This window comes from Culex pipiens, chromosome 2, assembly GCF_016801865.2.
Source record: "Culex pipiens pallens isolate TS chromosome 2, TS_CPP_V2, whole genome shotgun sequence".
NCBI lineage: Eukaryota > Metazoa > Arthropoda > Insecta > Diptera > Culicidae > Culex > Culex pipiens.
This window is the reverse complement of record NC_068938.1, coordinates 156566782-156579592: the sequence shown is the minus strand read 5'-3', so window position 1 is coordinate 156579592 and position 12811 is coordinate 156566782. Positions and strand designations below refer to the sequence as shown.

Below are 12811 nucleotides of genomic sequence, written 5' to 3'. Positions count from 1 at the left end.
AAAATTTATTGAGGCATATTTCTCAACAACCACAGTGCCTCTCGTGGATTGCGCGCTCTCTCTCGTGAAATTCGTCACGCACGATCTCGTGACATGGTTGTAGCTGGGCACTGGAAATGCCGGCACGAATCTACCTCGTTGCAACGGGGTTTTGCCCTGATCACGATCGCTCACCGCGATCGCGAATCTCAAATCTTGTGAATTTCACGAAAGCGTTTTAGTCCGTAGGTGTCTGCCGTTCGAGTTGGATCGCTGCGTGGATTTTCCCAACCTCACTCTCTGTTGAGAAGATATTTTGCAATTTCTACCTTTCAGTGTGTTGGTGCGCGAGAAAAGAAAAGAATTTCAGGAAGGAATTTGCGCGTGTGTACTTCTCACGCCGGTGTTGGTGCGAGACTTCGAGATCGTCGTGAAGAAGGAAAAATTTTCACGTTGCCGCAGAGCGGCAGTGAATTTCGTGCGGAAAAGGCATTTCTGGGAATCGATCGCGCGGGAGTGAAGTTTTCTGGCAAAAGTGAGCAAAATGTCGGACCTCGAGGAAATCGGTGACATGAGCAATTTCGATGCCTGGCTGGAGAAGGACTTCCTGAGCAAGATTAGCCGGCTGGAGACGGAGTGCGAGGACGCGCGGGAAAAGATCAAAACGCTGGACAAGGATCTGCGCAAGAAGACGATCGAGTGTGACATTTTGAGGGCGAAGGTGGGTAAGCTGGAGACGGTTCCGTCGAACAATGCGGCATCCAACGAGAAGATCGAGAACCTGGAGAAGGAGCTGAAGCGGAAGACGATGGAGCTGGACATTCTGCGGTCGAAGCTGTCCAACTCGGAGACTAAAACAGAGGGATCGAACGACCTGGTGGAGCGGGTGAAGCAGCTGGAGAAGGAGTTGAAGAAGCGAATCATCGAAAACGGTATTCTGCGCGGTAAGCTTACGGACATTGAGACGGAACCGCCCACGCCGGAAGCGCAGGAAAAGCTCGACGAGCTGGTGCGGGGTTTGCAGCGTACCGAGAGTGTGGTGATGAAGGAGAAGATCAAGGAGTTGGAGGGAGACCACGAGGTTTCGGAGCGAACGGGCGAGCTCGAGCGGGAGCTCAAGAAGAAGAGCATCGAGAGTGACATCTTGCGGTCGAAGCTGAAGCAGTTTGAGAACTCTCCCGGTTCGAACACGGACTCGAACGATCGGATTAGGGAGTTGGAGAAGCAGGTGCGGAAGTACCAGATTGAGGCTGATATCCTGAGGGGCAAGGTCACCTCGATGGAGAGTGATGCAGCCAATCGGGATGAGGATGAGTCAAACGACAAAATCGAGGAGCTGGAGAAGGGACTGCAGCGAAGCACCACTGAGGGAAACATGCTGCGGGCCAAGATGAGGATGTTTGAGACTGACGCTACGGCTGCCCACGATTCGAGCAGCGAGAAGATCGAGGAGCTGAAACGTGGACTGAAGAAGAGCACAACCGAGAGCCACATCTTGCGCTCGAAGCTGTCCGAGATGGAGAACAAGCAGACCGCAAGCGGTGCCAGCTCGTACAAAATCGAAAACCTCGAGCAGGAGCTCAAGAAGAAGGTCATCGAGAATGACATACTGCGATCGAAGGTCGAACAGCTGGAGCGAGTTCCGCTGGCGGACAGCCCCGCAAACGCCAAGGTCGAAGAGCTCCAGAAAGAGGTGCGCAAGCTGAAGATCGAGAATGACATACTGCGATCGAAGCTGAACACAGCGGAAGAGGAACCGAGCGATTCGCAGGAATCCACCGATCGCATCTCCGAGCTGGAGAACTCGCTCAAGAAGCGCTCCATCGAGACTGACATTCTGCGGGCCAAGGTCGTCCAGCTGGAGTGCGAACTTTCCCCAAGCAAAAACTTCAACGAACGCATCGAAGACCTCGAAAGCGAGATGAAGAAGAAGCTGCTCGAGAACGACATCCTCAAGTCCAAAGTCTCCCAGCTGGAAAGCGAGGTGCTCAAGCACCAGTTCGAAGGAAACAAGAAGGGTGAAACCCAAGAAATAAAGAAGCTCAAAGAAAAGCACGAGGAGGTGCTCACCAAGGCGAAGGAACTGCTCTTCGAGCGCACCAAAACCGTCAAAACGCAAGAGATGCAAATCAAAGCGCTCCAGAACCAGATCGAAAACATCAAGGAGGTCGTCACCATCACCAAGGACATGCTGAACATCCGGAACATGGAGCACGAGCAGCTGCAGACGCGCTTCGAGAACATCGACACCCGGATGCAAGCGGAGCGGGAACAGCAAACGCTGCTGGAGAAGAAGCTGGCGGCCTCGCTCAAAGCGTACAACGATCTGAAGGACGAGTACACGAAGCAGGTGGAACTGTTCAAGGTTAGTTCGGCTGTCAGCCAGAAGCTGCATGCGTGTCGTTTGCCTGAAGATCACTAACCGTGCGCGTTTGTTCACGACACATCCGGAAATGACCCAAAATGACCGAGAATGGACGCAACTACTGACGTGAGGGGGATGACACTCGCTTGTTTATCTTTTTATTTGACTTTTACACACGATTGAAAATGGGCGCAAAATTGGCGGGGAAGGTTCATGGCTTGCTTCAAGCTTGCTCGCTCTGTGAAAGCAGTTTCGCAATTGAAGAGGGGTGGAGTGAAAGTGTGTGTGTGGTGATATACAAAATAATGACACGGTGATGGTGACCGCGTTAAAAAGTACTTCCGGGAAAATGGATCGAATTGGATGTGAACGTGGGAGGTGTTTTTTTTCGTGGAGGTGTTGAGGCGTGATTTTTTTTTCTTTTTTTTTTATGGTTGCAATTATTTTTAATGGAGGCCGCATCGAATGGGAAAACGAACCTGCTTATGGGCATGGGTTGAAAAACATTTCAAATTGCTCACCTGAAAAGAGAAAAAACAAAATAGACTGTTAAAAATGTATGGTGTTTGCGGATTCTGGATTTTTTTTTATATTATGAATGAGATCGATTTTTTGTGATAAAGCTGATTCAAATTTATTTAAATTGATTTTGTCTTCTCTCTTCTTCAAAAATATCAAAAAATAAGGGGGCAAAAATATTTTTTTTTATTTTTTATTTAAATTCAAAAACTGTTAGAAATCGATTGTCAACTATTGAGAAATATATTCTAAATTTTATATGTGTATTTTTAATCAAAAGTGCAGCTTTAAGAAATTTCACAAAATTTGAAGCTCAAATTTGAACACCTATCAGAAAAAATGTTCAACCATTTTAAAAAATGTTTTAAATTTATTGACAATTTGGCAGCATTTATTTTTTTTTTAAATCGTTACTTTACATATTTGAGGATAACAAAACACTGTACACTTTAAAACCAATAATTTAATTAATTCTTGGATGTTTTACAAGAATTTGTTATAATAATTATTTTTAATAATTTTGATCATTAGGTTTGAATGTTTTTGGTTTAAACAAAATGAATTTTCTTTTATTTAAAAAGATGTAACAAAATTATTTATTGGATTATCATCATAATTTTGCTTATTCCTTGTTTAATGAACAACCTTTTCACTGAGAAATTTTGAGAAAGCAAAAGTTTTTGCGATTCTGTACATCGGTATTTTACGAAAAAGCTAAATATTTTTAATATAATTATAAACGTAGGAAAATCCACTTTAAATGATTTTCGATTTGAAAGAGATCCAATACCATTTTTTAATATATTTTTTTTGTTAAATTATTTTTGCTTAAAAATAAGCTATCTTTAGCAAATTTTATAATCATTTTGAAAAAATATCTTGAAAATGTTTGAATCAAGACAAACATTTAAAGAGGGATTGATTTAAAAAATTTTAAAATGTTTTCTCGAAAGGATCTTAAAGTTTCAAAAATTTTAATTTTTCAACATTCAATATTTGATCATTATTTGCTGAGATATTGGAAAATTTTTAGAGAATTATGGAATGGACACCTTTTAAAAAAATAAACGAAAAACGGGATTTTTGACATAAAATTAAACTTAAGCTATCCTGAAAACGGGGCACTATATCGAAAAATCTGTAAAGTACTTTTCGATAGCAAATGTAATTTTTCATTAGAAACTAAAAAGAAACAAATTAAATTTGAATTCTCTTACAAAATCACATTTTTTCAAAAAATCATATCTTCGGCTGCACCATTTTTGTCCATACTTCTCTATGGCTCAGAAGATTCGGGCTTTTGTTCCCTTTAACTTATTAAAAAACTTCAAAAATTAAAACATATTGATTTTTGGGAAATTGATTTGTTTGTGAAATAAAGTAAACTTTAAAATCAGCAAAATATTATTTTTTTCTGAAATAGTTCTAATCAATACATTAAACTTTGCCGAAGACACCAAATCGATCGGAAAATTCCTTCAAAAGTTAAAGATTCTCGAATCTTTACGTACCATACCACAACTGCTAAGATTGTATGGAGACTAGTATGGGTAAAACAATAATACAAAATGGCTTGTTTGGTCATAGGAAAGGACCCCACAAAATTTGAGCCAAATTAAAAAAAAATAAAAAAAACATTTTTTTTACAATAAAATTAAGTTTTTCTAGTGGAGAGTATTTATACAAAGATTTTTTTTCCTATAAAAGTTCATTGTAATCTAAGGTGACATCGATAAATTGAAGGTTTTATTTTTCAACATTTATTCAAAAATATCTTGAATTGATTGTATTCATGAAGATAAATTTAAATCAGAAAATTGGCTTCATCTTTCGGTTTTTTTTTTTAATTTTCCACTCTTAACAAATAATTTTCTCTAAGCACGCATTTTGAGTAAAGCAAATTTCTTTGCAAATGTGAGATTTTTAGAATCCTGAATCAGAGCTGACTTGGTATACAAATGTATTTATTTATTTATAAAAAAATAATAATAAATGTTCAGCTTTTTCAATACTTTTTTACTTTAGCTCAAATGTACAAGGTTTTTTTAAAAAGTTACTGAGCTTACAAGAACAAAAGCATAGATTTAAAACTCCATAATACGTTTTGGAAATGTTAACACATTGTCCCTGGTCCCGAATATCCTGAACGTTTGTTCGCGATTTTGGGAAGTGATTTTTCTCCGTGTAGTTAAACAATGAACACTAAAATCAATAAGTAATGGTCCAATTGAAGTAATCAAGTCAATTTGCACACTTTTAATCTTGAGTTTTAAACTACCAAAGTAATCAATAATTTCAAAATTTCAATTTTCAAAGCATCTTTTCTTTAAAACACCGTTGAAAAAATCTTTTATGAAAACTAAATAACATGGACATTATGTGCCCTATCACATTTACATGTTTCAGAAAAATAAATCTGTATCATCTTGACATATAAAAAATAAATTCTTTCATTTCCCCCCGGTCTTTGCTAGACATGGTATTGAAGATGATTCGGAACACAGAATATCAAATTTTCGTGATTTTTATTTGATGAAATCAAAATAAGTAACAATATAAGTATTCAGCAATTCCCCACGAAAACAGCATGATTCGAAAAAAAAGTTCTCCGATCAGGCTCAAATTTTTTCTGGGGGATCCTTGGCCGAAATAATTAGACCCGTATTTTTTTGTTTGGCCATTAGGGTGACCTACGCCGTGTTAGGGTGGTTCGAAAAATGGCAATTTTCGTCGATTTTCGCAAAAACCACTTTTTCCAAAAAATCATATCTCCGCGCCATTTCATCCGATTTTAGCTGTCCTAGACGCAAAAGAAAGGTGATTAGTTTGGCTATTTGGGAAAAATAGTAAGAAGTTTCAAAAATCTAGTTTAACATTTGAAAAGGTCGTATGAAAACTTAAAATGCTGTTTTGAAGGTCTCGGGACCAAAGAGCCTATGTCTGAAAATATTTTTATCGGATTCCTCGGAAAATTTCATATAACATAACAAAAAAATGGTGAAGTCATGTTTTCGATACTCTGCGATACGATTTTTTGAAAATAAAAACAGGGTTTTTCTACGCGCCGCGCGCAAAAATGGAAAAATGACGAAAACGGGTAAAAATCAACTTTTTTCACTAAAACTGCGATAACTTGAAAATTTCAGCGATGACCTATACATGTCTGGGTACCATAATTAAAAGACGCAACTTTTGGTACCATAACATCTATAGGTCATCGCTGAAATTTTAATGTTATCGCAGTTTTAGTGAAAAAAGCCGATTTCTTGCCGTTTTCGCCACTTTCCCATTTTTGCGCGTCGAAAAATCCAGTTTTTATTTTCAAAAAATCGTATCTCAGAGTATCGAAAACATAACTCCACCATTTTTTGTTATGTTTTGTGAAATTTTCCGAGGAATCCGATAAAAATATTTTCAGACATATGATTTTTTGAAAAAAGTGGTTTTTGCGAAAATCGACGAAAATTGTCATTTTTTGAACCACCCTAACACGGCGTAGGTCACCCTAATGGCCAAACAAAAAAATACGGGTCTAATTATTTTGGCCAAGGACCCCCAGAAAAAAATTGAGCTCAATCGGAGAACTTTTTTTCGAATCATGCTGTTTTCGTGGGGAATTGCTGTATTTTAAAATAAAATTGATTTGTTTTCATTTTCATATGCTAAATAATAAAAGAAATCAAACATGTCGTTTATTAATCACAAATGCGATGCATTTTAAAGCACCAAACCAATATTAGTTTTTGAGAAAAGCGCAAGAAAAATACTGCACCCGAAAACACACTATACACCAAACATTCTATGAAGTACCACCCCCCTCGAACCCCACATCCAGCTTTTACTACAAACTACTACCTCCGCACAACGGTTCAATTGATTTTCCGGTGATGTTTTCTTGCTCCCTTTGCCCATCGTTTCGCACTATATATAAAACACGTTCAGCAGGTCAGGATTCAATCCACTTCTGCTGCTGAGCTGCCGGGGAAAAAAAACTTTGTGTTTCAAAATTAGATCCCCCGATTCCCGTTGCTTCTTGCTTCACACGGGAGGAGGAGTTCGAGCGCTGCTGCAACTTGTTTCTTCATTTCTACACCACTTTTAATCATTGGAGTAGCAACTCACTCGCCCACCGACTGCTTCGTACTTAAAAATAGGTCAATCCCGTTTTCCACTGTTTCTTCTCTCTTATTTTGTCTTATTGTTCCAACGCTTTTCCTTTGCCCGCCCGGTTTTTTTCCCGTCGCTTTTGTTTCGTGCCGTTCTTTTCTTCTTCGTTGTTCTTACTTTTTTATACTCTTATTATTTAAGCATCTTTTTTACTCTCATTTGTTACTGAAAAAAAAACTATAACACTCTATCGCTTTATATCTCTTTTTTTTTTCTTTTTCATTCTCTGTTTCGCTCTTTCACAGACGGTGCAACTAGCTGGCTCGAAACAAAAGAAATAGGTGGTAGACTCCTGCTCCTCCTTCCCCTTCCGGGAGAGGAAAGTTGGGCCAAGAGTTTTCCTCTCACCCCCCACCCCACGTTGTATTCTACAAGCACTAAAACTGATGCACATTTTCTCTAAATTCACGCACACTAACACAGAGAAGACCCAGCTTACGAAATATACGTTATGTAGTTGGACGGAACAGGACCGGGAAGATGACGAGAAGAAGACACATTCTGACTTTTCCAACCATTTCCATCCTCTTTTCTTCTCCGCTCCTCACCACTTCAAAAAAAAAAAAAAAAAAGTCGCACAAATCGTTGTGTTTATTTATCTCCCCCCCCCCCCCCCCCTCGCAAACCACCTAATAATCACACGTGTAACCATAACCCAACTCGTTTTTCTTGGAGTAAGCTGAAAACTGCCGGTGTTGATTAGAAACTAGACAGTGAGGTAATGATCATCAACTTTAATGTTTGTGTTTTGTGTGTGTTACTGTTTCAATCTCTGGAATTTTCTGTTTCCTTTCTTCCCTAACATTTTCCTCCCCGGTAACCTAATTAGTAGGATGCGTGATTGTGTGTGTGCTTTGTTTACATTTTGATCTCAAATCACGAGCATCGAGGCATGTCATAAATTCCCGCAGCTGGGATGGAGGGATGGAATCAGTATACAGTAACTGTGTACAGTTTTGTGACCAAATAAAATAGAACGACATTTATTTATTTAAAAGTGTTTTAAGTTTTAAACAAATTTGTTTATTTTTATCTTGTAAATTTAGGTCGAATGAAATTAAATAATTCTTTTGTGAACCCCTTGCAAAAGCAGGTGAAAAAGTTAAACGAACAATGCTTTTTTGAAAATATGTTGGATCGTTTGTAATTTTTTGCAGTTTTTAGGTCATGGTTTATTTTTATGGCTTATTAATAAAAAAAAACATAGGATAAACCAAAATACATAATTTTAATTTAAACAATAAACACGAGACAAAAGCAAATCAGGGATTTAAGATAAAATAGTTTTGTCAGCCATGAATATTAAGAGATTTTTTCCTATGAATTTTCCTTGTTGAAAATTTCGGATTATGAAGATTGATCTCTCATCAAATCCAAAAGCAAATTCTATTATTTTCTTTAGTAAAAAAGGCAAAAACTGATGAAAAGTGTATTTATTTTCAATTGAATTAATGTTGTACAAAAAGATCAAAAAAGAAATCGTGGAAAAAAATAGGCAGTACAGAGATTAACCCTCTACAACCCAACCAGGCCTTTAGACGGGCTTCGATTAAAATAAAAGTCGCCAAAAAATCAAGAACTGTTAAAATTTAAGAAAATTTATGGGGTGGTAATTTTACTTGTTTTATGTGACTTTGCCAATGTTTTTTAAAATGTTAATATTTTTAAGCTCAACTTTGGCTGCGTTTTTACTAACATTTCCTATATTTCTAGTAAAAAGAAGTATGCAGTATTTTGTTTAGTGTCCCAGATGTTGTCTCTACGCATTTTTTTTACAATTTAAATGATAATGGTGCCATTTTATCGCAGAAAATGTGAAAAACAACATTAAAAATATCAAAAAATTAGATATGGGTCATTCCAGGTCAATTGAGTACACTTTTGGACTCGACCATCACCGATTTGGACCAAACTTGGAGGGAACGTTCATCTATCGATAGTTAACAGAAATCCCAAGTTTGGTGCTGATTGGACCATCCCTCCATTTTTGGCACCGCCCTCTTTTTTGACGATTTTCTAAAAAACTTTTTTTTCTTTTAATCATAACTTTGCAACTATTTGAGCAAAAGACTTTCTACAGGTTGCATTTTATAGAAAATTTTCCAAGGAATCAGATAAAAATAAAATTTCAACCCTTAAATGCCCAATAATATTATATTTTAACGTTTTAAGTATTAAAATTCAGTTTTGACCAATTCCTCATAATTTAATTTGATTTATTTTATCACCATCGTGTTTCCCGGACAATTTGACATAATAATCAATGTAGACCTCAAACTAAAATGAACTGTAGGCGAGATACAGCGATTTTACCGAAAAAAGTTTGATTTTGCGCTGCACTTTGTCCTATGAATTCAAATCCGAAATAAGTTTCTCACATATAAAAACCGAACTATGCGGGAATCATCCCTTTTTGTTGAAAAGTACACCATGTACTTCCGTGTGCTGCGCAAAATCAAACTTTTTTCAGTAAAATCGCTGTATCTCACCAATAGTTCATTTTAGTTTTAGGTCTACATTGATTATTATGTAAAATTGTCCGGGGAACACGATGGTGATAAAATAAAACAAATTAAAATATAAGGAATTGGTCAAAACTGAATTTTAATACTTAAACCGTTAAAATATAATATTATTGGGCATTTAAGGGTTAAAATTTTATTTTTATCTGATTCCTTGGACAATTTTCTATAAAATGCAACCTGTAGAAAGTCATTTGCTCAAATAGTCGTAAAGTTATGATAAAAGAAAAAAAAGTTTTTTAGTAAATCGTCAAAAAAGAGGGCGGTGCCAAAAATAGAGGGATGGTCCAATCAGCACCAAACTTGGGATTTCTGTTAACTATCGATAGATGAACGTTCTCTCCAAGTTTGGTCTAAATCGGTGATGGTCGAGTCCAAAAGTGTACTCAGTTGACCTGGAATGACCCATATGCAAAATTTAATGATAGGAGTTGTTAGAGTAGGCCAAAAACTACCAAAATCAAACATAAACTAAACAAGATAGATGCAAATTAAAATACTAATAATGAAACAAGAAAAACATAAAACAAGAGAAGTACAGTTTTTTATTGAACAAAAGTTGCTCAATATGACCTCCTAAATTCGAGAAAAATACAAATTTTCGAAAAAAAATTGGGGCAGTAGAGGGTTAAAATATTTTTGTTTATAGTAAAATTTAAGCAAAATCAGTAAATCATAAGGAAGTTCAAATTATACTTTTGTTAAAATTATATATATTTTTTTTTCAAAAAGCGACCTATTACTGTTTGCAATCTAACGAACACCTGTCAAAAAAAAATGTTTCATCAATACAAAAAAAGATTTTGTATAATTTTCCTCCAATTTCTATAAGTTGGTGAACTTTCTCCACCTTCTTTGAAATGATAATTAAAGGAACCTCACATTCAAAATAAAATAACTTTAGATTGAATAGCATAGAAGATTTACATAAAAATGCTATCAAAATCATTTTTATTTTAACAATAATGATGTCTCTACTAAATCTAAGAATACGGACAATTTACTAACTTATTAAACACTTTTTAATATTTCCGTCATTTAAAAAAAACTCTTTTTTAAGCTAGAAGAAAGCTAACTAATTCAAAGTTCAATTGCAATCATCACTTACAATACTTATTTCAAATTTTCCATAGGATGGACGGAAAAAAAATTTAAATGGCATGGAACCATATTGAACCTAGTAAAGAACTGTTTAAAGTACTTTAAAGCAGTAGTTTTCAATCGATTTCGAAAAGTTTAAAACTATAATACGGAAAACATGGATAAAATGCATTATTTCAATACTTTAAAAGTGTCATGTTTTTCTCAATGAAAATTAGTTCAGAACGAAGCACGGACTGCATTGTCAGATTCTTTTGCTAATTAAAACTGAGAACAATTAATATTAGTTTCTTTGTTAAAAGTTGTAGGTGTTATTGAAACAGAACTCGAAAATATATATTCAGATGGCATTTTCAATAGAAATTTTTTGAAATACTCTGCAAAATTGTTTTTTGTGGCCCCACAAATTTGTATTTTTATGTAAAATCAATTCCTTACGAAATTTGCACAAACTTGGAACTTTTTATTTAAAATTTAAATACATGTTATTAAAATTAAATTAACTCAGTTGAACAAACAATTAGTTGCAAAATTCTATTCAAATATTAAAAGTAAACTTACTAATGGTCAATTTGAAATAATCATTTTAATTTGCACTTTTTTATGCTGAAATTCGTAAGAAACACAGTGACTATCAAAGTCGCCCAAATATCAAAGGTTTTAAAAATAATAATTTTCACAGAAATGAATTAGCAACGAAATTGGAATCTTATCGATGTCATGCCGGGTTATGGTATTGTATTAAATATTGCTCAATGAATATGTTATTTTTTGCTGTGAACCAACTTTTTAGGATTTTGTTTCAAGTTGCCATAAACCTCCATCGATAAATAGCCCCCTCCCCCAGGCTGCTCCGATCCCGAAACCAAGCTCCCTCACACCCCCTTTCCACGCCCACCCCCTCGGAACCGTGCCTCTGTTGCAACTAAGAAAAAGCCCTCTCCGTCCGCTTGCTCTCCTTGCAGGACATCCAGAAAACCTACACCGAAAAGATCGAACTCATCAAGGAGGAAGCCGAGCAGGTCCGGAACGGTCGAAAGTAATGGCGGCGGCGGCAATGGCAACTCTGGCCATCCCCGGCTGGTGGCCTACCATCAACATCCGGACGAGCTGCGATCGGGGGGGCACGGGTTTGCGCTGAAAGAAGATTCGGCGGGACCGGAGGAGCCCCACTGCTGCTGCTGCTGTAATCCGTCGTGAGTTACAGACAAAACATTCAAGAAAGTTAAAATAGAGGAAGAAATCGTGTGAACATGACCAGGAAAATTTAGAAATGCGTATTTTGTTGGCAACTTTACTGTACATCAAACTGAGTAAAAGTAAAAGAAAAATAGAAAAAGAAAAAAGGTGACGTGATTTGTTGAAAATGTTAATCAGTTAGGCAGTTTCCTTTAAACATACTAATCAAAATGCAACGCAGACCATAATGAGTTTAATCTTAGTGAAATGTTATAAGAGTAATCTTAAATATCGTAAAATGTACTGCAAAGTTGGCGTCAACTTGTTTTATATTTTTTTATAAACCTACTACTCTCTCTATGAAATTCAGCTGGATATTGAGAAATAAAAACTTAATCAAATTAGGTGTGGTTTCTTTTTTTTACAGGTCCTCAAATAACAATTCTTAATCAATATGATAAAATATTGCACAACTCCATTCCTCAGAAAAACAAAACAGCATGAATTTGTATTTGCAAATGCGAGTTCATTTTCCAGCAATCGTTAATCCCCATCAGAACCGGTGCTACTTTTCCCCAGTTTATCCCCTGCCGTTATTAGCAACCAACGTCAAGTGCAAGAATAAACTCATAAAACAATGCTGCTCATCCAGCGAGAGGAGGCAGCTTAGCAGCATCTACTATTACACTCCCACACTGGCAGCGAGCAAGGAGCAAGCAAAAGACAGCTAGCAGTGCAAATAATATGAATTTTAATATCCCTCTCCCTGGGCAAACCTGCCAGGACGAACACGAGGAAAACACCAGGCCAAAGCAAAAGCAAAAGACACCCCCTCGTCAGGAGAAGTTGGCGCAAACGATACCAAGATCGCGTTGCATAAATTCTCATTTCTGTGTTTGAAATGAATAGTGCAAGTGCATGCTGGTTGGATGTTTTCATGTCTTTTTTGTGTTATTTTTTTTGCTGTTGAAGGAAAAAA

The 12811-nt window shown here is 36.6% G+C and overlaps 1 protein-coding gene across 3 annotated transcripts; it reads left to right on the top strand.

Annotated features, from left to right (window-relative positions):
- Positions 1 to 373: 373 nt before the first annotated feature.
- On the top strand, positions 374 to 12236 carry LOC120414233 (interaptin-like). 3 transcript variants are annotated; one of them, XM_039575343.2, is made up of 2 exons: positions 374 to 2344; positions 11590 to 12236. In XM_039575343.2, exons 1-2 carry the CDS (start codon positions 524 to 526, stop codon positions 11851 to 11853), a joined length of 2085 nt encoding a protein of 694 aa, XP_039431277.1. In that variant the 5' UTR covers positions 374 to 523; the 3' UTR covers positions 11854 to 12236. The 3 variants fall into 3 exon arrangements, with proteins under 3 accessions (XP_039431277.1, XP_039431279.1, XP_039431280.1); XM_039575345.2 differs by having other exon boundaries at positions 11619 to 11830; XM_039575346.2 differs by lacking the exon at positions 11590 to 12236 and adding an exon at positions 7276 to 7568.
- The last annotated feature ends 575 nt before the right edge of the window (positions 12237 to 12811 follow it).

Bases quoted from the DNA above. Each gene is read 5' to 3' on its own strand.
- LOC120414233 (XM_039575343.2), top strand. From the start codon at position 524: ATGTCGGACCTCGAGGAAATCGGTGACATGAGCAATTTCGATGCCTGG. The intron at 2,345-11,589 runs GTTAGTTCGGCT...ACTAAGAAAAAG, and splicing joins AGCAGGTGGAACTGTTCAAG to CCCTCTCCGTCCGCTTGCTC.